The 26394-nt window shown below is 39.5% G+C and overlaps 1 protein-coding gene across 6 annotated transcripts in view; it reads right to left on the bottom strand.

Annotated features, from left to right (window-relative positions):
- GALNT5 (polypeptide N-acetylgalactosaminyltransferase 5) overlaps window positions 1-20388 on the bottom strand; it is a 49194-nt gene extending 28806 nt beyond the window's left edge. For 4 of the 6 annotated variants that reach the window (XR_014828999.1, XR_002339066.2, XM_084998499.1 and 1 more), the window contains exons 1-3: window positions 18364-20388; window positions 6684-6850; window positions 4938-5057 (exon numbers count right to left, since the gene is read on the bottom strand). Coding sequence is in view for 3 of the 6 variants with exons in the window: in XM_084998499.1 (XP_084854625.1) it covers window positions 4938-5057; window positions 6684-6850; window positions 18364-19817 (1741 nt within the window). In the remaining 3 variants the exon portion in view is untranslated. The remainder of the gene's footprint in view (window positions 1-4937; window positions 5058-6683; window positions 6851-18363) is intronic. The other 2 variants (XR_014829000.1, XM_084998500.1) reach the window with 1 other exon arrangement.
- Between the last annotated feature and the right edge of the window lie 6006 nt (window positions 20389-26394).

The following is a 26394-nucleotide window of genomic DNA, read 5'->3' as shown; positions in this document are numbered from 1 at the left end:
AAAGGACTGTTATTCTTCAGGAAACCTCAGAGTTGGCCGAAAGTTAGAGGTCACTTGTTGTCCACATACTTAAAGTTAGCCAACTGATCCTTTGGAATGCTCAAGGCAATGTCAAGTATTTTGCTAAATGCCATGTTATAGAGGAAATGAGAATCTGATACCCTGGATCTCTGGAGTGTAATACTGAGCCTGCCTGACTGCAGGCTGCTCTTGGCTGGACCATTACTAGCTCTCTGTGTTATATACTGGCATGAGATCTGCATGGTTGGCTTGTTCTTTGTACCTCAGTTACCCCATTTCTTTTCACTTCTGTTGCCTTCATGTAAAGGATTTCTAGAGATCCAGTGATCGTGAACTGTCCTTCAATTTTTGAAATCTGGCTTGGCCTCTCTAAATCCTCATTCACAGTAAACAACGGATTGAACCTGATCTTTCTGCCTGAATCAGATTCAGAGGAAGAAATATCATGCCCTGGAACCTGAATTTGGAGTAGACATTGCTAGAAGTCAGAGAGTTAGAGTTGTGCCCTTATGACATGTAGAAGACTCTTTCAGACTCTCAGAGAGCCTGATTATACTCTGAGACCAACATTGGACCAACTTGACTTTTGTTTCTGCCTGTTCTTGGATATATCTCAGCCTTGCCTGTGGCTTCTCCTCCCTTTTCTCTGATTCCTAAAGGGGAGATCTTTAGGGAACAATACCTGTCAAGGCCATCAAGTTCTGGATTCAGATTCTTACCTTCAATTGCTTTGTTTGGCTAAAGCATTCTAGAGATTTCTGCCCTGGTATCTTTGCTGATTTCTGATAACAGAGACTCTTTGGACTCAAGCAGTCTTTTGCCTATGCTCCACATGTGAGGGCTGGGAATGCCTTGGGGAAGTTTGGGAGGACTCACTCGGCTGCCCAGCTCTGTTCTATGTGGTCTCTGAATGGCCCTTGAATTTCATCCTAGGCTAAAGCTAGTTCAGGCTCCTGAGTCCCCTGGAACTCCTCATAGTCTTCAGGCACACTTGAGCTGTTGGTTTATCCTTAGACAAGACTATTACTAATGACATCAATAAGGTAATTTCTGGGGAGTTCCCGTTGTGGTTCAGCAAGTGAACAACCCAGTGTTATCTCTGTAAGGATGTGGGTTCTATCCCTGGCCTTACTCAGTGGGTTAGGGATCTGGCAATGCCACAGGCTGCAGTGTAGCTCCCAGATATGGCACAGATTTAGTGTTGCCATGGCTATGACACAGGCCCCAACTGGGTCTTGATTTGACTGCGGCCCAGGAACTTCCATATGCTGTAGGTGTGGCCATTAAAAAAAAAAAAATCAGACATTTCTGCTTCTTTCCAGACCTAGGCTTCAGCCCTCCATTAATGATGTATGTGAGCCATAGACACTGCCATCTATAGGAAGATAGGGACAGAAATTGAGAACAAATGTTTTGAAACTTTATAGCAGTTTGCTAGAGTAATTTGTTAATTTATTTTGTGTATTTCATATATGTGTGTGTTTTTGTTTGTTTGTTTGTTTGTTTTGTCTTTTTGCTATTTCTTAGGCCGCTCCCACAGCGTATGGAGATTCCCAGGCTAGGGGTCCAATCGGAGCCGTAGCCACCAGCCTATGCCAGAGCCACAGCAACGCGGGATCCGAGCCGCGTCTGCAACCTACACCACAGCTCACAGCAACGCCGGATCGTTAACCCACTGAGCAAGGGCAGGGATCAAACCAACAACCTCCTGGTTCCTAGTCGGATTCATTAACCACTGCGCCACGACGGGAACTCCATATATATGTGTGTTTTATGTGTGTATATATATGTGTATAAAATTATGCATGTATCTATATGCATTATATGTATACATAATTGTGTATATAGCTATGTATTTTTCCCTTTTCTCTTTTAGGTAATCCATTTTTTATTATCATTTATAAAAGGGACCACAAAAAGTGGAAATTAGAGAAAAAAAAGTTCTTCTGTGATTGTTTGGGAAGCCACTCTCTGCTAGAGAGCTGCAAGCAATTAAGGTGCACCTCACTAGGGTTTTTCAGAGTTGTGACACTTAGTGAGTCACTAAAACATTTTAGTGGGATTGGCTAGAGTATAAAAAGATAAATAAAATAGAAAAGAAGATATTAGAATCTATGGAGGTCATGGTTAAAAGGATTTGAAAGTTGCTAAACTAAAACTGAGCTAATGTGTTCAAGGGTGTTAAAGAATGACTGAGAAACAAATTTACACTTTTACATTTGGATTTACTAAATTCAAAGAAATTATTTTATGGCTGTAACTGTGAGTAACAGAGCCAATGGTAATAGCTCTGACTCATCATACTCCTGAAGGCAGCCTCTCCTGTTGTCTGACACTGGCTGTTCCAGAGATCATTACCAGCATGTTCTGTGCTCCATGCAGGTAGAGAGACATTTTTTATAAGCAGCACATTTTTGTTCCTGTATTCATCAGCTTTTCCTACATGATGTCTCATTTTCATCTCAAACTTACGTGGATAAAATCAGAACTCAATTGCAGTCCCAAACCTGTTCCTCTGGTTATAGCCCCACCGCCCACCAAGTTGTTCAGATTCCAATCCTAGGGTTCTTTTTTGACTTCTCTCATTATCACTCTCTTCACATCTTGTCTGATGGCAAGTCCTATAGGCTCCATGTCCACAGTAATTCTAAATCTGACTACTTCCTCCATCTGCTCTGGTAGCTCTCTGGTACTTAAACAGTTACAATAACCTCCTAATTGGTCTTCCTACCTCCTCTTTGATTTCCTAATGTCCATTCTCTGCAAAACAAGCAGAATAAGCTTTTAAAATGCAAGTCAGATAATTTTATTCTCCTTTTTAATGCCCTTCATTGGCTTCACAATATACCAAAAATAAAGCCTGCATTTCTTAAGGGACTCAGAAAACTTTATAAAACCCTGCCTTGGCTTTTCTCCCCAAATAAATCTCTTACCACTCCCTCCATGGTCAGCACCCATCAGCCAAAATAAACTTCTTTCTTTAACTTGAATATACAGAGCTTGTTTCTACATCAGGACATTTGCATTTCTTGTTCCTTTTGCCTGGGAATGTTCTTCACCCAGCTCTCAGTTCTAAAGTTACCCACTTGGACTATTTCTTGACTATTCTATTTTTGTATCATTTGTGGATAATTTTACTTTCTGAAGGAAATCAAATGGAGAATTTCATTTAATTTTTCCAAATGCCATCCATAGTTAAGAATTTTAGCTGTCACTGCAGTGGTAATTTTGGTGTGATGTCTTTGTTGTCAATTTAAAGTTTCCATTATAGAGAGGAAATTTGTTAGCAAACCCATGGGATAAGAAGTGTTCCAAATTTGGAACAAGGAAGTCAAACTCAGGTGAGCAGATAATTCACCATCAGGCAATTCTTGAATCCAAACTGGAGGAAGACTGCAATGCTGTGACAAGCGTGGTGGTTAACAGTTTAGAAACAGCAAAATGTAGTAGAAATGAGTGTAGATTCTAGAGCCAAGATTTCTCTGTTCTAATCCTGACTCTACCATTTACTAGCTGGGAGAATAAGTTATAACCTCAATGTGTCTCCTTATTCTCATCTGTAAAAAAGGAAAATGTTTGTACCTACTTTGTAGAGTTATTGTAAGGATTAAATCAATTAGTATAGAAAATGTTCAGAATGGTACCTACAGGTCCTTCCAGAGAGGATGTGAAAATGAACCAAAATGTTTGATGCTACTTTTAAAATACTTATGGGAGATTTACCTTCTTCCATTCACCCACCAAAACCCATCCACTAAAAAGAGGTGAGGAAAAAATTACACTGCTCTTCAGAAAGACAGGGCAATTGGAGGAACAGACAAAAGTCAGGGAGGAGAGAATTAATTCTGAAGTTCTCAAGACAGATGGGGTCAGGTCAAAAAAATCACAGGCTTGAAGGAGTTCCTAGTGGTCAAATTTTAGAAGGTTTGAGCACACACAGAAAATATGAATACAAATAATAATACTAACTAATGCTGATAATCTACACATTGAATTTTCTAAGGCATAGATCCATCATGATGGGTTCATGACAGGGGTTAGAAAGGAGGAAGTAAAAGAAGGAGGGAGGGGAGAGAGAGACAGAAAGAAAAAGAGAGATGTCTTTTTTACAAGTTGAATGCCAGTCAGAAAGAAAGCAATGAGAGATTTAGAAAAAAATTGCCTCCCTCAGCATAATAATTAATCCAAGCAACAACCATCAATGGATTGGATGTTGTGAGGAAACAGAATATTCACATGAATCAAAGTAGCGTCACAAATTACTTCCTACTCCCAAAGGAAAACTCTAGCTGTCAACCTCTTAACCAACCGCTTAAAATTAGTATCGCTCACGATGGTACAACATGACATCATGTGCCTCTTGATTTGAAGCAATAAGAAGTTCACAATTCCCACCACCTATGCAGTAGAATTCTATATATTATTCATGAAAAATACATATCCTATAAGATAACAGTGAGAAGTTCCTATTGTGACTCAGTGGTAATGAACCGGACTAGTATCCATGAGAATGTGGGTTTGATCTCTGGCCCTTCTCAGTGAGTTAAGGATCAAGGGTTGCCATGAGCTATGGTGTAGGTCACAGACAGCTCAGATCCTGTGTTGCTGTGGCTATGGTGTAGGCTGGTAGCTGCAGCTTGATTTGACTCCTAGCCTGGAAACATCCATATCTTCAGGTGCGGCCCTAAAAACAAACAAACAAACAAACAAAACAACAAAAAAAGTGTGTATATATAAATATGTCTGTGTATGTGTGAGATTAAGAACATAACTGTAAAAAGTTAAAAGTTGGTGGAATGAAATGATGGGCTATATGAGTGTTCACTGTGCTATTATTTGAAATTTGCTGTATATTTGGAAAAAAACTAAACTAAAATAAAAAATGTAACTAAAACAAAAAATCAGCAGCTTCTTACCTGTTGCAATCTGTGCCCCTGCCAGCCTGGCTCTTATTAAGCCATGTCTCTCTTTGAGGCGAAGAATCCGAACTTTTGGAAACTGAGACATGTATTTATCCAAGTTATCTTTTAGGTAGTCTAGATCAGGGTGAGGAGAGGCAAGGAAACACTTCGATTAATGAGATCTAGATAGTATCTTCCACATCAGATTCCAAAACCTAAAACTATGACATTTATAATAGTCACTGCTATTTATTTTTTGAGCCATGATACCATTTTCTTGGATGGATTTTTGTCTGGGTTCAACACTCTAAGATGTCTGTTTTCCAAAATCTTAATCTGTCTTTTCAGTATAGCCAAGTGACTGAGAGGAGGGCTCAGTTTTCTGCGTATTTGTCAGAATAGGTACAAATTTGCCTTGAGATAAATAAAGCTCAGGTTTCTGCATAATATTTTCCCCTTGTAAACACCCCTACTAAGACCTGGAAAAGAGACTAAGCATTGTATGCAAATTGAATAATTTGTAAAAGAAAGATATTGCAACCACAACTGGCTAGGACCACTGAGACTTCCTACTATGACAATCCCCTCACACCTATTTTTTCACTCTCTCTCACTCATTCACTCTCCCTCTTTTGGGGGTTTTGTGGGGTATATTTGTGTAGCTTTGAGTCACTTGTATGTATAGTTAAGCTATTGACGTATCCCAGGTAGGAATAGTTTCTATCAATACTTCTGCTACTCATTTTTCTACTAGTTGTATATTCTTTTTCTTAAAGAGGCCCCATAGAAGCTTTGGGTCCTACAAAATCAGAATAGGCCATTCCTAAAAGGACTACTATCTGCTTGGTAACTAGATGCTGTTTCTGTTTATGCTTTTAAAGCCACTTTTTAAATTTTTCAACCAGCTTTCCTTAGATATCTCACTGGTCCTGGGGCTCAGGGTGATCCTGGTAGGCACTTAGAGGCTGAGAAAACTGGCTCCTGTCCTTGTGGTCATGATCAAGGATAAGCTGTTTTATTAAGGTTGCTATCTCTTTGCTATTTTCTAATTTTTCTGAAGTGGGATGCAATTTGGGTATTTCTAATGTGGTGGTCACAGGACCTCTGGTGGTCCTGTGACCACTTATATACTTAAATCATTTGACAGTCCAAAGAGAGAGATTTTTACTGCAATACGCAAAAACACAAGTGAAGACAATGGTGGATTCGCCCTTTGAACTCTGTTGGAACCTCATCTTTCTGGTCCCCTTGGCAATTTGTCTTTTCAATACTTAATTGAACATGTAATATGCTTTTCTCTCAAGCAAGAAGCCATAGTCCTTCCACTTTATTGTTTTCTACGGAGTATAACTCTAGTTACTGCTAGTAGGAATAGTATCCCAGGAAATGCAAAGCCTTTGCTTGTTAGATCCCATTAAAAGGTGTTTGTGCAATTGTGGAGAACATCTTCTCATCTCTGGAACTTCAAAGTGCTCATCTCCAGGGAGCTATAGTTAGAAAAATCACTCTTACATGGCAGAGAAGTCACAGCGGAAGGGAAGTCTGAGGCACGGCGGCTGACTCAACAAGGTCATGCGTGGTAGAGTTGACTTTCCGTGACCAGCAGGCATTTGGGCTTGTACCTCTAAGGCACAATGTGAAATAATGATTGGGCATTTGTAAAATATTTGTGTTTTATCAAATTACCCTGTAATTTCACCATCTATCCAAACTGCTTTTGCCACATATCAAACTTTGTTATTCCGGGAGTCGTTTTCTTACCTTTGGTGCTGAAGTCATCCACCAGAAGAATCTCCTTGATGAGGTGTGGAGGAGATCGGTTGAGGACACTGTGAACAGACCTTAGGAGAGTAGACCACACCTCATCCACAAAGCACATGATGACACTGGTGGTTGGGAGCTTATTGTGAACTAGCTGGTCTGCACACCTGGGCCAGAATGCAAACAGAGCACAAAGGATTTGCCAACAAGGCCCACAAAATGGTTTTAGAACTCACAGAATGTAAGTGTGTACACACACACACACACACACACACACACACACACACTTGCCTGTCTATATCCAACCACCCACCATATATATATATGATGATTTTCTCATGTTCTTTTTTGGGGGGAGAAGTATGAACAAAATAAGAGAGCAGAGGAAGAATACCCAGTAACAGTTGTTGCTCTAAGGGAACTAGTGATGTAAGACATGAGAACCTTCTGTGGACGCATCACCCCGTAGTGGAAAGGACTTGGGATTTGCAAGATATTAAGATACTATTTTGAAGCCCCCACCAGTATTTCTCAGATCTGTGTCTATTGATACCTTACTCAATCTCTCTGTACCTCAGTTTCTTCATCGGTAAAATGAGGTCATCGCTCTTATTGAACAGAGATTTATGGCTTAGTGAAAATGCACATACAAAGTCTAGCACAGTTTCTGGGCATAGGAATTCACCAAATGGTGGCTATTGCTATCCTAATTAGGTTATATCCCACAGGAGAACATACCTATTCTCTTATTTAATGTTACTTAATCCTCATTAAACCATTTAATATCACCCAGTAGTTTATGAGTGTCTTCCCAATTGGCTTCTGCCAAGTGCCAAAGAAATTTTTTTTCCCACCGCATGTGATGTATTTATGAATATATATATATATATATATATATAAACATATATATTGTATATAATAGTTAAACTCTAGCTTTCCTATCTATTTAAGGGGTCCTTGCTGAGACTCTTGCACTACAGAGTAGCCACAATTGAAATCATTTTGCTGGCATGGAAATGAGAACATGGCCACAGTGGGAGTTGGTATTCAGGCGGGTTGTAATTGGTCCTGGGTTTTCTCCATGCCCTGAAGTGCATCCTGCCTCACTGCTGGCATTCTTCCCTCTCCTGCCTGTGTGACTCTTCACAGGATGGTACCCGGTGGAACCTTACAAATAGTATCTGCCATCTTTCTAACAAGTTATTCTTAGTGATGTAATAATTAAATTATGATGATCATAAAGAAATATTATTGGCTTTCTGCTTTATTTCATTTTAAATCTCAAACCAACAGCATCTCTTCCCCTTTTTATAGAAGAACAATTGAAATCATGGGGAGACTAGTCCATGATTTCCCTGCTGGTAAATGGCAGAGTAGGGACCCAAGCTCTGATCCAGTTTGTCTCCAGAAATAACTATTCAAGAAGACTTAAATTCACAAGAATATAAACAGCTGGCAGCAGATGTGGCATTTTGTGGAAGCAGGCACTTCTGCCAGACAACATAAATATGCTGTGTTTAGTTGGTAAATAAGAAATATACATGATAGATACTATATCCAATCTCTTGGGATAGAATATGATGGAAGATAATATGAGAAAAAGAGTGTGTATATATGTATGACTGAGTCACTTTTCTGTACAGCAGAAATTGGCACTACATTGTACATCAATTAAACTTTAATAAAAAATTCTAAAAAGATAAATAGATATGAGTAAAATCCATAAGAAAAAAAGACATTTGCATGGCACTTAACAGTTGGTACAATACTATTATGCACATGGTTAAATTCAGTCTTTAAACAACTACTTGAAATACATACTATTATATATTCTTCAAATAAAGCAAACTGAAGCCTGAGAAGTTGAAAGTCCTATCCAGCATCATTCACTAGAAAGGATGTATATGGGAGTGTGAACAAATAGTTTAATCCAGGTCTAGGGTTCATTAGAAAAAATGAGGTAGAAAGAAAAGTGGTAGAGGGATTTGAAGGTCCTGGGGTAGTATGGTTAAATATTCTGTCTTGGGCTCTACATTGGGAAAGAGAACGTAAAACTAAGCAGAGTTTTTCAGCCTGAGTGAAAAGTGTATAGAAAACTTTAGTGACCTCCTCTACTCCCTCATCTTTAATTTTATAGTGTAAATGAATGGGAAATGTACCTTTCACACTTCAATGCTGTTTACATTTGGTCCTGAAAAAAAAAATCAATTCTAAGACAGAAGGGTCAGCTGCACAACTTCTGCCTAAGCCATCTTAATCAGTAAGTCTTAGCTATGAAGTCCTAGAGTTGCTTTATTATTAAAATTTGGTCAACTTTACAAACATCTAGTTACGCATGAAAATACATAGGGGAGAGTTAATAAGCAGGTTAACACAGATGGATCTTCTCAGAGTATAAATCAGTAGATTGGGGTCTCTTGTAGAAGAGAGTTCTAAGAAGTAACATTAACCAGTCTGAAATTGGAGGTTGAAAGAATGCTCAGAGAGCTGAGAGATTTGGGGACCTCCCGTCACCGAATATCTGCTTCTTTATTCCTCTCCTCCTGTCATGATGCCTTAATTTCCCTGTTCGGAATCCATATGGGTAGATCATGAAGGTTTTCACAAGATCCACATATGGATTTCTATCCCAGGCAATAGTACCTCTGCCAGTTTGGACAAGTATATATTTTAGATGCATTTAAAGAGTTAACTGAAATTGACCCTGTGGGCGATTATGTCACACAGATCGTATTGATGCCTGGAAAAGGGGGCCACGTACAAAGGTGTGGATGAGAAACACAGGAGCTTTGAGAGATTTCTAATACAAAGTCTCAGAATGTGTCTTGATTTGGGTGGCTGAGATGTCAGGCCACTCTGACATTTATAGGTCCCTGGTTTCTTGCATTATGAAACAAGTTAAATGTGTTTCCAGGTGTCTAGAAAACCTGGCGTGCTTGTTTTGTCCAGAGGCACAGTAAGCTGGACCAGAAAAGATTTCAGCCTTATTAACTCTGGCATCAGTCTTACCTACCGACTGCCGTCTTCTTCTAACAGGTGGTGAAAACTGTTTGAAGTTATCCTACACGGACCCAAGTGAAGCAGATTTCCTTTCCTCCAGTTTGCTCATTAGAAACTTTCCGGCTACATTGGAAGGAGAAACAGCAGCTCAAGCAAAATCTAACTTAAATGGAGATATTTCTGGGTTTATAATCTTTTTTGAGGTTAAGAAATACTTTTTGCCTTCTATATGCCTATTTATTACACAAATGAGGTTTTTATATAGGCCCTGTGCTATACTTAAAATTAACCCAGTCTGTTTGTTTGGGGGAAGTCTAGACTTAGATTACTGTTGTCATTCCAGGTACTAAAAACAAAAGGGAACTCTAACATGGCAGTTCCAGTGTCCTGCACACAACTGGTACATGCTGTGGTGGGGCAGAGAGCCTGGGCTTGAAGAAGATGACCCAGGACCAAGTATTGAGACTTTTCTGATATTACTTGGCTGCAAGACAGTGGCAAGTCACATAAATTTCCAGAACCTGTTTCCTCCCTTTTAGGATGAAGATTACAATGCCTTCATCACAGAATGCCTGTAAAGATTTGATGAGATAATGGGGATAAAAATACTTTGTAAGCTCCATGGTTAAAAAAAAAAAAAAACAAAACCCGTGCGTGGTCCTATGATTACCCACAAAGCACATGTTCACATGCACGCTGCCCTTTTCCCAGACAGTCTTTTAATCCAAATCTATCAAGGGCTCATCATTACCCAGGTACACAGAAAGGGATGTGTTTTTGCCTTCTTGGCTTGTATGTGCTGAAAAGCTCAGCCACAAACCTGGTTTGAATGTAGCCTATCGAATAAAGAAGGTTTTAAATCAGAAGATTGAAGGACTGATAATCTTCCCTTATGTCTATGAATTTTTCATTTTATTCCAAAACAGTCATAACTTACTATGTGGGTCAAGTCTCAGTGTTCTCAGTTTTGAACAGAAGGTCGAGGAGAATATTTTCTCAGTTTGTATTTGCAATTCAACTACTGCCTCGCTGTGAGCCTTTGGGGGCCTTCCCTCCCCGAGCTCCAGTATCTTCCAAAGGATCAGAGAGAGAGGATGGAGTGTCTAGCTGAGGAGCTCTGTCCGGAATTATATTCTTTTCTCTAAGGCCTTAGAGTTATTGGGGCTTCTTTTCTTCTCACTGATAAGAGGGCATAGTTATATAAGACTTTACTTTTATGTTTTATTCTTTCTAGAGTAGACCACCCCTGACATTTAGTCAGAATCACCTGATGACTAAGTTGAAAGATTTCAGTCACACTCAGCACCCCTACTCCAAAGCCTAGAGCCATGGTTCCCGAGGAAACTTTATACCCAATCAAAGCTATTGGACTCAAGCTTAGAAACATAAACCACCAGCATCAACACTCACCACATCAACAATAGTCTATTTTGAGGAGGCAGCTGTCAGAGTGAGGTTTGGAGGGGAGAGGGAGGAGCAGGAGGTGGTGTGATGTGGCAGAAATAGTTCTGGGTGGAGGTTAGGGCACCTGGAGGGGGGTGGTTCTGTTCCTCCCAGGGCCTGTGACCTTGGGTGAGTCCTTTCCCTTCCTCAGACTTCTCTGTAACATGAGGGATAGGATTAGACCTCATTTGAAATGTCATCTAGTATTAACATTCTGTGACTCTCTGCAATTTTAGCCTCATTCACCCATAAGTGCTTCCCTCTGGGTCATGAGACTCCTGAGAAAAATCAATTTAATTGTTGTTTGGGTCTTTAAATCTTTGGACGTTTTCCCACTTGTTCTTAGAAGAACCACAGCAAGGTACTGCATGATCTGGACTCTGCTTACTTTTACGGTCTCATTTCACCCTCACTTCTCCCTTCACCCCATGTCAGATCTCTTCAGTTTCTCAGGGGATCGTTTTTTTTTTTTTTTTTGGTCTCTTTAGGGCCACACCCATAGCATATGGAAGTTCTCAGACTAGGGGTCAAATTGGAGCTGCAGCCGCCAGCCTACGCCACAGCCATTGCAACTGGGGATCTGAGCTGCGTCTGAAACCTATACCACAGCTCAAGGCAATGTTGGATACTTAACCCACTGAGCAAGGCCAGGGATTGAATCTGTGTCCTAATGGGTATTAGTCGGGTTCATTATCACTGAGCCACAATGGGAACTCCTCAGTGGATCATTCTTTTTATCTCCTTTCCCCACGTCTCTAACCCTCTGGTCACAACACAAACACTTCTGCCCTTTCCGAGGCCAGGCTCAGCCTTCTTCTTCTTTGCCACAGTAGTTCACTGTGCTTCCAAAGAACATTTTGCATTACTCAACTTGAAGGCAGAAATTATGCTCAGGTGTTAGATTGCAGAATAGGTAGGAGCCCAGAGGTATTTGTCCATGGCTGAGCTGTGGCTGTTGGACAGTTTTAAAGAATAACCTTTGCTTACTACTGTATAGAAAATGACCTCCTATCAGTTTTCTCCCTGACAAGGTACCTGCCATGCAAAACTAATGCCTCTCACATACCTCTGACCATGCACTCACTGCCTCACGTATAAGGAAGACAGACGTTTTAATTTCTGCTGAAGTTATATGATTATAAGGAAACAAAGGGGGAGCTATATCTCATGGAAAGAGCTCTAGAATTAGGAGTCGGAAGTTTCTTTTGAATCGCAAATCTGCTACTAGCTTGCTGGGACACCAGATCTATCATTTATTTTTTTAAAGCCTCACCTTTATCAGCTGTAAATCATATGAGAGATGTAAATCATATATGAGTGTTGCTGTGAGGATTGGTTAGAATTTAAACACACACACACACACACACACACACAAAATCGCTGCCTGGAATAAAAATAAGCACCTTTTGGATGATGCTTAGCAAAGAAGAGATTCCCCTTATTCACAGAGCCTTGGCCAACCCAGGAGAGGTAGAGGTGATGATGCTCTCTATGAGGGCAGAGCAGGTGTGTTGGGGAGAGAGCCAGCCTGGTGTAGAATTATTACTTAGTGAGGCAAAAGTAGAAGACTGAGTGTTGGATCCCACCCATGCCACTCATGAGTTGTGAGTCCTGGAGCAAGTTACCTTTCCCTGTGCTTTTTTCCTCATCTGTAGCACTCTATCAATTTGGCATGGCTTTTGCATGGATCAAATGAGATGATGAACGTGGAAGATGAAAAGTCCCAGCTTCCCACCTCATAAGAGGCAATGAACAAATAGACGTGGAATGAAATGAATGGCCACATCTGAATTAATCTGCTGCCATCTGAAACCTCAGCTTCCTCTTTAAGTCTCAGCTTCTCTCTAGGTAAAGACAGGATGGTGGTAGTAGTTGCCTTGAGGAATGGTTTTTGAACAAAATGAACAGGCTCGTAAATACTAAGTCATAATACCTTTTTGATACAAAGTTCCTCTGCATTGCTCCTTCTCACATATACCCAGATACCAGCATTTCAGAAGTGGAGACAACTTAGAAGATATTTTAGTTTAGAATAACATAGTTTACTTTTTACACATAGAGGGGACTCTAAAAAGCTCCTTTCTAAAAAGCTCCTTTCATTCTGATAGCAAACAACAAAACAGAGCTTCTAAACATTGCTATTTCCCCCCAAATGTTCTGACCCTTGAGCAAAAAATGTTCCTTTCTTGAGAGGCTCTGTTCTAAATGGGTCACCCAGAACAGCCCAACAGGAAGTTGCCACAAGAACTTGATAAATAGTTTTATGATGGTTAAACTGGGCCCTGGATTAGGTGTGTAAAAAAGAAGTGTAAACAGGCTCAAATTTCTACATTTACTAATTCCTCTCTCCCATAAATATTTGTAGGTCTTTAGTAGCATTTAGGAGACAACGTCACTGATTTGCTTTAATGTTTCTCAATTTTCCGTTAATTAGGCACCGTTTAACTATTTTCTTCTCTTTGAATTAGTAGCAGAAGAATGTTTTATGTTCTCTGATCAACTTTCTCTGTATTATTCCCTTAGAGAGGAACAGTGTGATAAGTAAAACTGTGGAAAGGTCTGTAATCATCTTTTGACATTTTTTTGTGTCTTTCTTTTTTGTCTTTGTCTTTTTAGGGCCACACCCATGGCATATGGAGTTTCCCAGTCTAGAGGTACAATCGGAGCTGCAGCTGCCAGCCTATGCCACAGCCACAGCAAAACCAGATTTAAACCTTGTGTGCAACCTACACCTCCCTCACAGCAATGCTGGAACCTTAGGATCCTTAGGATCCTTAACCCACTGAGTGAGGCCAGGGATCGAACCAGCATCCTCATGGATATTAGTCAGGTTTATTACCACTGAGTCGCAGTGGGAACTCCCTCTTTTGGCTACATTTAACCTCTGTTTTGTTATGGTCTAGCCTGCAGCTTGTAAACTAATTTTGCTTTATATTTCTAGCTCTCTGATATAATTTTTTAGTGAAATAGCACCCTGTGTTTTAAGGCACACAAACACACAAATGTACATGAATGCGTACAGACACACAATTCAAAAGCAACACTGCATGGTATACACTCAGAAGAGCCAAAGGAGGAAATAACCCTTTAAAATCTATCTTGTGAGTTTTTTTTCCCCGTGCCCTTGTTTGGTTTCTCAGGGAGGTCTCATTGCCTCCCCAGTCAATTTTAGATAATATTCTCCTATCACTATTAGTCACAAAAGCTGTCTCATTTTACCCATTAAAATAGTAATCCTATATAAAACTAAGGAAATTGAACTTCACTTAACTGTTGCTCTTTTCTCCCATCCTGCTACACATTTAGAAGCCTGTTTGGAAGACTATGTGGTCAGTTTATTTTCTGTCTTCTAGCTCCACCTCCAGTAATTCATTACCTGTGGTTTTTGACCTCGCTAGGATTGGGAGGGTAGGGCAGAGGTGGAAATTAAGGTTCTGCAAAAGGTAATTTAGACTGGCTTGTGGCAAACACATGGTGCTATCTTTTGCTTTTCCTATGTGCCAAAAGAAAACTCTCTTTAACTGCGTAGGAAGGAATCAAATTATTGGTGCCAGTTCCAGCTCTGATCTAAGAGAATTTTAATTGCTTTATTGAGGGGCTTGCGAGAGTACTATAGGCAAATCAAAGTATTAGATTAAGCAGTCAGCTAAGACCATAGGATGAGGCGGTGCTAGAAGAGCTTGCTGTAATTCTTATTGTCCACTGAAAAACTAAATGCTGGCAGCAAACATTTCTTTGAGTCATTTTTCTCTACCTGCATATTCAGAAAGTGCACTCTAAAAATAATTTAGTTTTTGGAATTCCATCTTCATTCTAGTTACAGGTCACAGGACAGACTTCTTTAGGTAGAACTGCCCTGCATTTCCAGTGGACAGGACCATGTTTTAGAAAAACCTATGTGTGTGTATTGAGAATGGTGCAAGACTGTGGGAAGGGACCAGTTAAGGAAAACATCAGTGACAGTAATGAACATGATGTTCAGAGAAAGATAATGAGGCCAACTTTCCTTTTGCTGAAGGGCCCACATGGAAGAGCAGGTCACAAGCAGCAAATGATAACCACACCGCAAGGGGCAGAGACCTGGGTGGCCCTGAAAAGGACCTTGGGAATAGTGCTGATGGCAGAAAGGAGTTTTTGTGATTTTAGAAAAGACTGACTGCATTTCAACTTCTTAGAAATGGTTCTTTTGAACTCAGGAGAAAAGGAGGGAAGAGGAGTTTTGGAAAAGAGAGTTTAATTTTAGAACAAGAGCAGGCGATGTTGTCCTGGGAAGCCTGCTTCTCTCCTCTCCATCTTTATGTCAGCTCCAGCCTAGCATATCAGTTAAGTCATCCTTAAGATAGAAGTAACTGCTTACTATCCTTACTGAGGGGAACCAAATTTAAATAAATGTACTAGCAAATCTGTAATTTTTATCCTTGTTTTGGTACAATGTATATTCAATCACCAGTTGTGATACACCAGTCACTGTGTTCATCAACATAAAGGTAGGTTTGGGGAAAAAAAAAAAAAAAAAAAAAAAAAAACAGTAAGGGGGGTATTCCCTAGCACTCTTAAAATTTAAAGGCATCAGTGGGTTATTATTGCAGCTTCTGCCTTCTTAGAGATTCTTCTCTCTCTCTCTTTATTCCTTCCTTCCTTCCTTTCTCTCTCTCACACACATACCCACACAAACACATTCTTATTATATTCTATAACAATTTTCCCCTATGGTGACTTTTAAAATTTATTATCTTAAAAAACCTTATAGTGTGTGTTCTTACAAGCATTTCATACACTATTCAAGCAAGGTCAAAAAATAAATAAATAAAAGTAAGAAAACTTCAAATTATGCCAAACTGATGAATCAAATATTTTTCATTTGTATTATCCTCCAAACTTTTCCCACATGAATACATAATGTGCATATATTTGTAGCCACAGAGTTTGGTAAAAGAAAAGAAAAATGATTTATTCTCTTTCCCATAAGAATAACATGAAAGGCATTCTATACATCGGATCCTTGGTGGCTAAACTGTCACTTCCATCCCATTGGTGGAGCAGAGCATCAGGTAGGCAGCTTGCCAAGGGCTCCTATATTTAGCCAAGGTGGGTTGTGTGATAAGAGGGAGGGGGCCTAGCCACATGCTATCTGACTCATCCTCTCAAGCACACGTGTCACTTTCTCCTGGAGTCAAGACAGGCTCCTTCAGAAGACAGAGCCTGACCTTGACTTTCCTGGGCAGCAACTCTTAACTTTAAAAGACTAAATTTCAGACACTAATAAGCACCAGGAGCCATTAAGCCTTTGATAAATCACATGGATGATAATTCATGATTACTTTCTTTGGCCCACAAACAATTGCCCTTTCTCTAGTTTGGAATTGCAGCCTGGGTTTCTGTGCAGTGTCTGATTGTTCCCCAAGCTCCAGAGCCATCTGCCAGTCCACGGAAGAGATGTTAAAATATGGCTACTGTACTACTTCATTCTCTGGCATTTTGTGCTCAAAGTTAGCCTAAGTAGTATATGGCCATGTAGTAGATACTATATAGTGTGTGTATAGTAGTATGTCATGCATAGTATGACATTTATAGTGTATTCCATATACTGGCATATTTGGATATGCCATGCATAGTGTATATATGTAGTAATATTGTGATATATATATATATATATATATATATATCATTGATATATGTGATATATGTTATATACAGTATTTCATATCAGCACTTGTCCAACAAAACTTTTGGGATCCTTTTCAGTGGTAATTAGCCAGAGATGGAAAATAAACAGAACAGCATAACTTTTAATACTTCATAATTACTAGCTCTATGACTGCAGACAATAAAATTTCCCAGGACCTCTGTTTCTTCTTCTTTATTTTGTGTGTATTGTGTTCTCCTCAAGGCTGTGGGCTTCCCCAGGGAGGAACACAAATGGCATAGTGCTTGGTCTAAGCAGGTGATGAGTACCTGATAGCCATCTGTCAGTGACTGAGAGAACTGAAAATGGCTAGCATCACACCAAAGGGGATCCCCTTACCAACATGAACATAGGCACATCTCTATCTGCCTTCCTCCTACTAATACAGACTACTCATATCACAAAGAAGAGTCTTCTTTCCACAAGCCAAACAGGACCCTTGTTTACATACCACACGTGCTAAGTCTGAATTTTTCCATTCCCTAATTCTAACTTCTTGACAAATATTGTTTGGCTCAGGAATGGAATATCAAGGCACACATATCAACTAATGGGTAATGAATGGATTTCTATAAGGTACCCTCACTTATGAGTGAGCCCCAAAGAACTAGGAACCAACTATATTTGAATCAGAACAAATACTTGGACTTGACCTACTTTCTGGTGATAGAAGAATTTAATTCTTTAAAAACTGGTTCATGAGGTTTCTCATTGGGCAGCTTTAGAGACGTGCTGCCTTGGGGAAGTGACACAATTTCTGAGTGCCCTTGTTAATTTGAACCCATAATATCAGCAGCCTTCTTTGTAGGGCTCTTGTGAAGTTCATGTGATCTGTATGCAGTTGCCTCATAAATGGTGAAACTCTAGAAATATAAAATATTCTACTTTGTATGTCCTGCAGGTGTTGCCTACTTATTGGCTGATTGACTTTCTCCAACATTATTATTCCTCTATCATGGAAGCTCTGAAATATCTACCACCATCATCTATAAAAGTTACAAAATTCTAGAGAGTAGAGTCACTTTTTCACTTGCCATTATGGTGATCATGACTCATGATTAGGTAGAATTCTTCTGGTTAAAATATGGTTCCAGAGAGACCTAAAATACTCCTTCTCTGTGCTCTTTTCCCACATATATTCCTGACCAACTCGCTAATAATAAAAAGTTCCCAAATTGGGAATTCACTTCATTGTCACTGTTTTAATGGAGTTACAGTGTAAGCTCTACCATTCCTACATACCTTATTAGGAATTGAGCTCCTCTAATCATTTTAGCAGATTTTCAATATAGGAAAGGAAATGGAACATGAGCTAATATGGGTGAGGTCCAAAGTCTCAGAGAAATAAGTGAAGAAAGAGACTGCAGAGGGTGTGCTGATGTTGAAATTTTTTTCTGTATGTCCAGCAGACTATTTGGATTGTCTGATGATGACTGTTGCTTTAATTCTCTAAGTGACGAAATATTGCACAAAATTATCTAAGAATAAATCTGCTCTACATAAGAACCTAAGCATCTGTGGCTGAGGAAACAGAAGAGAAATGGATCTTACCCTGCAGGTCTCGTGTCTTCAATGGCTCTGTCCACTGGGATCAAATCACTGAGGTAGACGTTGAAATTTCCTTCTTTCCATCTTTTTTCTACCTCCTTTTCCTTTCCCTGGGGGACGACTACTGGACGTCCAAACTGACCTGGAGCTTTGGGGTCCCTCGGAGAAAGCGTCAGATCAATACTTAACACCCGGTGCATGCCGCCATCTTTGGGTGAATGGGCTGTTATATGACTTCGGTTGAGTTGTGTAGGCTCAGCCTTGGTGGTGGAGTTGATTCTTGATGGTTCCAACCCCCCAGGTAAGGCTTGACTGGTTTGAGACACTATGGCTCTCTGTGGAGCAAGTGAAGAGAAAGATGCCTCACTTCTATTCTTAGCAATGTGCTTCCCTTGGCTCTCAGCTGGTCCTATAGGAAATAGAGTTTTTGTTTTTGTTTTGGGGACCTCTTTGGTTTCTGTCTTTAGCTCCTCCTCTTTGGTTATAATCACTATGTGGCTTTCAGGCAAATGGAGTTTCCTCCCATCAGCCACTTTGGCTCCACCATCCTTTGGCAAGCCTCTCAACTGTGTCTCATTAATAGATTGCTTCTTTAAGAGATTTAAATTGGCAAAGAACTTGGAAAAGGGAAAGTTCTTATTGGCTTTGTGTTTATTTGCACTTAATTCTTTGCTCTGAGTCTCAGTTTTATTTAAGGCTATGGCTTCCCTGGGTTTTGGCACTGGTGGGCTGGCAGGGTGTGTCCTTTCGTTTGCTACTGCCTGGGATTGCTGCTTTGATCTGTCAATATTAAGACTGATGGTGGCATTCATGTTTCTCTCAGCTGTTTGTTTTGATGTGTCACTGCTGAGACTATGATTCTTCCGTGCCTCCTGGTTTATACTGACAGGTCCTTGGTGGATAGAAATTTTGGCCAATGGAATTCTTCTTGTTGTTATGAGTGGCACTTTCTGAGCCCCCTGAGCTGTTGTTTGCTTTGGTGTCACATGGTGAGAGGAAGCTTTAGGGCTGATGTCTCGCGCCTCTGTCTTCCTCTTGATAAAAGTCACTGGGAGGGTCTGAAGATATGCAGGACGCCACAAAGGTGCAACTTTGCCCCTTCCAGGGGCATTCTGCATTTTTCTTTCCTTCTGGGTTTGGTCCAAATTATCTTCAACCTTGAGCTTACTCTCCTCAGTCTTTCTAAAGTTCTCTTTGCCCCATATGCCCTTCCTGTGTCCCTTCAATGGGGGCTTCATGTCTTTTACACTGCTGTAAAGGATCTTCACTTGGTCCGGCTGAACTCTGAACCCTATCCTCTCCCTCCGGACAATGTCTTCCTTCAGGACCCGACTATTGATCTCACTGAATGAGAGGCGGAGAGCTGCCATGTCAAAGAGCAGCCAGATGACAGAAGCTACAAATATAAATGCCAGGACGCGCCCACTTCCTCGGAAAAACTTTCGGATCTTGTTCATGGTACAAAGGCTTGCAGCCTGCCCTCCCCCTGAGCCTGCTTACCTTGAGTGGAGCGGGGGCTGAAGTAGCAGCAGCAGCAGCAGCAGCAGCGGACTTGCCAGAAAGCGCCCCCCTCCCCTGAACACAGCAGGAAGCAGCAGTCCAAGGGGAGAGTTCAGTTCCTACTGCTTGTCAGTCTCTGCCTGCGTGGCATTTCACAGCAGAGCATCCGTGCCTGTGGGCTGGCCCCTGGCTAAGCCCTGTTAAACATTGCCCTTAGGTCACTCCAGGAGCAGTCGATTCCAGCCGCCAGGCAGTTCCATAGATCACTCTTCTTGTCTCTGTGAGCCCACCACCACCTTCCTATAAGCATAAGAAAAGGTTGGGGCCGGGCTGGGGCTGCTGCTTCTCTCCTCCCAGTTCTTGGTCTGCACGCTGTAACTCAACACCACTTTTCATAAGGAAAACATTTCAAGCCATTACCCAGAAAACTTAATTCAGCTCTCACCTTCCGTGTTATGTGAGAGTGTGTGTGTTTTCAGGGCAATTAAAGGGAAAGAAAGCTTTCTAACTTGGAGGGCATGAGTTCCTGGTTTGTAACCCCACCTACCCCATTCCTGCTTATTAACCCTGTGGTACCCAGGTCTCCAAGTGATTTGCCCAAGCAATTAATTACAGATCTTAATGTTTCAGCTTAGAAAGGTCACAGCTTCAAGAAGGGCTGGAGCGTAATCTCAATGCCACAGGTGGTTGTGTGATTATTCAGAAACATTCTTTGTGGGGGGTATCAAATATGTTTTTGTAACTCACTTTAAAAAAAAAAGAGTTGATCTGTTTTTATCGTTAGATATAGTACACATAAACTTAATTCGTCACGTTGCTGTGAAAGTTTCTAAATATTTACTCTCGGTTTTGGTACTTATCTCATCATAGATATAACAAGAGTTTGCAGATTGAACCAGGATTTGGACCAGACTCTGAGTGGCACTGGTGGACTGGTAGAACACTGGTTCCACACAGGCTTTATGGTAGAATCACACTGAAGATATTCCCCCAAATTTTGATTAATTGATGAGGGTAAGAGCCAAAGATGACCATTAGTCTGCATTGTGTGTGTGGTTATTTTGGGTGTGTGGGGAGGGTGGGGGACTGTGCCCATGGCAAGTAGAAGTTCCTGGGCCAGAGATCGAACCTGACCCACAGCAGTGACCAGAGCCGCAGCAGTGACAACACCAGATATTTAACCCGTTAGGCCACCTGGGAACTCCTGCATTGTGTTTTTAAGAAGCTTCCCAGATCTTTGTAATGTACAACCAGAGCTGAGAAACACTGGTCTAGAATAAAACGCCTCACCTTTGTTTAGGGGTTTTTTGAACACTGTCCATAATTTTTGTGAAATTTTCTCCTAGGCATGGGTAAAATCTAATAAAAACTATACATTCTTAGAACAACTGAATCAGAATCACCTGCTATAAACATTGTTCATACAGTTTGATCAGCAATGTTCTCTGAGGAACTCTGAGTTATCTGCAGTCAAGGATGCCACTTATTTGTCCAGTATTAGAGGGGTGTAATATCCCTAATCTCAGATAAACTCAGGCTTCCAAAGACTTGGGAAAGGAAGAAGGAAAGATTCTGAATTCTTTATACATAGGCATAGGCATTTCTATCTTCAGTGTTCGGCCATTAAGTGTATACTTTGTCCCAGTTTGGAATATCCACATGGATGGCAGTTTTGGTTACTCAGCCATTGCTTCCATGCATTCCTGCCTCCATTTATTCATCCTTCTAGTATTTGTTGAGTGTATCCCATCATTCAAGCCCTGTGTTTGGTGTCAAAATATACTGAGTGAAAAGGACATAGTTCTAGTCTTTGAGATCTCACAGTCTTTTGGTGGACACAAATAAGTAGTTACATATACCATACATGGTAAGTAATGAGAGAATTATAGCCTTTACTCTTTGGGGATGAAGATTAGTTTGGGGAGACATGGATGATTTTTTGGAGAAGTGTCCTTAGTCTTAAGGGATGAATGAGAGCATAATTATCTCTGCTCATATTGTGGTCTGAGAAAATAGATATTAGTTGCATAGTGAAAGGCAGATAAATGAGCAAAAACATAGAAGTGAAAAGAGAGTGCAGTACTATAACAACACAAGTTTCTGAGAATTTGCATGATTGAAAACTCCGGCACGTGTGTGTGTGTGTGTGTGTGTGTGTGTGTGTGTGTGTGTGTGTGTGTTTGTACCCAATGTGCCCCAAACTCTGTACTAAGCCCTTTCCATTGAGTATCTCATTCAATCTTCACAGCAATCCAACAGGGAAGATAAGATTATTACCATCATTTTGTATGGAAACAAAAACTTGGAGAGGTGAAGAGGTGATGGAGAAGTTAGATCTGGAATGAATGAGTGAATGATGCTACAGTCCATGTGCTTAAAGACCACCCAGTACTGTTTCTAAAGCTGTATAACCTTACAAGTTAGTTCATTTTATGTTTACTCAGCTATAAAAAAGAAAATAATTTCTGTTTTGCAGATTAATGTGAAGATTAGAGAAAATGACTTAAAGTTCTTGTCATTTGAATGCACTCTATAAATGATAGTCACCTGTATTAATACTGTTGCTGATACTTTGTCTCCATAGGAGTGTGCAGTGCGTGTGGGAGACAACATATCCATTCTTCCAAAAAAATTGAATAGAAGATTGATGACTAACATGATTCAATAGGATAAGAAGTACATCTGAGCATTTTATGTTTTTATTGCTGTCCTAACTTCCTTTTATAATGGATTGAATCAATAAACAATTGTTCACTAAGAACACATTACATGCCCAAAGCTTGAAGTTGGTGACATGTTTCCACCCCCAATGACCTTAAAACTACAATGAACAGGACACCTTCAACATAACACAGCTATTTAGGATCCACCTTCCAAAATAAAGTAAGAAATGGTTTTTTTTTTTTTTTCAGTTTCATGAACAAGTGGTTTGCACTGCAATATTTTAAAAATATAAATATAGAATGCTTTGAAGATACTTTACAAGATTTAAATTTTATCCAACCACATTCCCACCCCAAATGGTGGCTGGAATTATTTAAACTCCCTCTTGAAAAGTCAACACCGGTCATAGCCTTACTATATTTGATAGCTTTAAAACACAGCTTGAAAAATATCCTGTATTCTACATTTATTTAATCTAAGACCAATGATTTATTTATCTCTATCTCTGTCTATCTTTCTCTCTTTTTCTCTCTCTGATCTGTCCGTATTAACCAAAAGATAAATTACTTGCAACAGGAAAGAAAAATGTTAAAAAAATTAAAGGAAAGTCTTGACTTCTCTACCTTAAGTAAGCCACTTAGTAACTCTGGCTTGGCCTTCAGCTTTCCTTGGTATAGAATTCTGAGGAAGATATGAAGAATATACAAGAGAGGAAAGAAACCTTGCCCAAGTCTCTAGAAAAGGAAGAGTGGGTTGATAGACCTTTCTCAAGTACTGATTTGACTATTAATAGACATAACCACAGATATGTACACATGAAAGAGCTCTTCTAGAGGTGTTTTCCAGCCTCTTCCATGTCTTTTCCTCACTAGTCTGCAAGGTTAGTCTATAAGACTCTGTAAGGGTGACAGAAGTTGGTTATAAATAACTCTATAGACTCAATACTATGGATCTTCAGAAACTCAGTAACAATTTCTACTGATGGTTCCCACCATCTAGACATGACTCCTCTTTTTTTCCCTTTTAGTTGGGCCCCCATGATGTTCAAAGCAATGACAAAATATGGATAAAAAAGAATAGCAAACAAAGAAATTATGAAATTTTGCATTTATCAGCAGTTGATATACACATTATCCAATAGATGACCTTTCATGTAGATAAATCATCCAGCAGAAAATTAAAATACAGGTGAGCTGGATGGCTATTTAAGGTCCTTCTGGCTGTCATCCCAAATGGTAAATTTACTTGCTCAAATTTTTCAAGAAATTACACATAATCATTTGGAGTGGATATAATTTTATAAACCTAAGGCTATGAAGTGGTCCTGGGAGGTTTTTGGAGGGATAATTCAAATTTTGACTACTCCTGTGTAAAAAATTAAAAATATATTTTACTTTCCTCTTCCATAAAAGAAGTATATTGGTAGAAGGATTTATCCTTTAACTCTACTTAGTTGCTGGCAAGTAAGTATTATCATATTAATAGCTACCATTTATTGAGAATTTACTCAGTGCCTGACACTAGATTCTCTTAGACTAAATTGTGGGCTGTTTAGCAGGACAGTTCTGCATACAATTAGAGTGGGATCTGTACTCTTGTTCTGCTTTGAAGGCAAGTATCTCTGAATCATCCTCATTGATAATCAATAAGAGTTCAATAAACACTTTATATTTCTATTCTCAAATTTTCCCAATGGGAATACAAAATCTTAGATGTCCTGGTTTCACTTCTCTGGCTTTGCTCTGAAGTAACTCTCTCACGGTATTTGAATGTTTTTCGACTTAGTAAGTGCATTATGAGTAAATAAATTTATTTTCTTTTATGCTGTTTACTCAACTGTTTACCTTTACTTATTAATGAAGAAAAAGGAAATATATTTAAATATACATTCTTTAGAGAATGAGAATCTATGGATGCATCACTGGATTTGAATTTAGATTTAAATTTAGAGATTCCAGTTAAAGTCAAAATGGGATAAGGTTATTATTTATTTGGGAAATTTGAATGGGAAAACCAAGTAAATATTAAATATTGTTTTGCTTTTTGTTTTAATATGATTACTTTTTTCTTCAAAATTCTTTTTTTTTTTGTTAAAAAAAGAGAAAATGTATTCAAGAATATAACACTGTCCTATGGAAAAAATTCACAAAAAAAAAAGAAAGTTAGAATTCATAATTTAAAGGCTGGAGTTTTTGTAAAATTCATAGGTACTATAAATATAAAAATAATTTTATTTCAGTTTAACTGGTTCTTCCAACGAAGATGAATGAGTTCAGCTTCTGGCGGCCATTTACTCGTTGGCGTATGTCTGCTTTTTTATAAGATCTGGAAGCTCGATAAGAAACAGCCTCAATGGAGTTCCCGTCGTGGCACAGTGGTTAACGAATCCGACTAGGAACCATGAGGTTGTGGGTTCGGTCCCTGCCCTTGCTCAGTGGGTTAATGATCCGGCGTTGCCGTGAGCTGTGGTGTAGGTTGCAGACTCGGCTTGGATCCCGCGTTGCTGTGGCTCTGGCGTAGGCCGGTGGCTACAGCTCCAATTCAACCCCTAGCCTGGGAACCTCCATATGCCGCGGGAGCGGCCCAAGAAATAGCAACAACAACAACAAACAGACAAAAGACAAAAAAAAAAAAAAGAAAGAAACAGCCTCACTATCTATAAAGCCTGGAGAATGAGGACTGCTGTGACCTTCACTCAGAGATTTGTTCTTAAAAAATTTTCCCATATTAGTGTCAGTAAATCATAGCCCATAAAGCCTGAGTTTAAAGAAAGCATTTTTATCATTGCAAAATAATACACTGTGCTTAGACTTCAGGTTTCATTGATATTTGAAGAGTGGAGCCAAGCCAACACTTGTGTTTTATAGGCCCCTGGCTAATTTAAATGTTTTAGTATTTTATTTTGATTAAGAAATAGATAATACATTTAAAATCAAACATTAATTATACATCTTAGACAAAGAATTATGCTAGTTATAAGAAAAAAAATTCCCAAAGGAACAAGTTACCAATGAATCTAAGACTTTTAATTCAAATACTAAGTTAACAGAGTCATTGGTATTGGTTTGTTACAAATTGGGGGAGAAAAGGGAAAATAGCTTGGAGTGACTATGATAAAGCCTTTGCTAACTCAGATAGGAAAGGTAGGGAGAAAAATGATAGCTTGGAAGAAAACAGAAATTCAGATTTAAACATGTTGGGTTCAAAATATATGTGGAATATATAATCAAGTATATACTGAGCAAATATTGATTGAATACCAATTATGTTCTAGGCTATGGAAAATCAATGAAGCTGAAGATCACAGTTTAATGTAGTTGTTTTCAAATTTTTGTCCATCAAAAAATCTCATAGGGGAGGGATTGTTAAAATATAGATTCTCAAATTCTACCCTCAGCAATTCTGAGGTTGGATATAGGGCCTGGAAATCTAGACTTTTAACTAGAATAGCATATGATTCTGACGTGGGTGGACCAGGACCCACACTTTGAGGTACACTGGCTCAGTGGCAGAGGCAAAATATTAATATTAAAATGGGAAAAGTGAAACAACAACTATTACTAGGGTGGTTGGGAAGATAATGAAATTCACATTATGGATTGGGAAGAGAGATTTAAAACGAATATTATAGCAGAGGGAAGAGCAGTCTCAAGGCATTGATGAAGGAAGACATGAGAATGACATTTATGAATAATTGTGTGAAATCCCTGGATTCTATAGCGGATTGCCAAACAACGGGGCGCAGATTGTTGGCTGTGCCTGAGCTGTGATAGGCTCTTAAGTAAGTTGCAAGTGTTATATTAGACTATTTAAAAGTTATTTTTATAGATCCAGATTATCACTTCCTACTAAAAGAATGAGCCTATTAAA

This window comes from Sus scrofa, chromosome 15, assembly GCF_054392235.1.
Source record: "Sus scrofa isolate SSC_HxYL_T2T_F1_AM1 chromosome 15, Sscrofa_HxYL_maternal_Yorkshire_Landrace_v2.0, whole genome shotgun sequence".
Taxonomy (NCBI): Eukaryota; Metazoa; Chordata; class Mammalia; order Artiodactyla; family Suidae; genus Sus; species Sus scrofa.
Note: the sequence above shows the minus strand (reverse complement) of the source record. Positions and strands in the feature narration are given on the sequence as shown.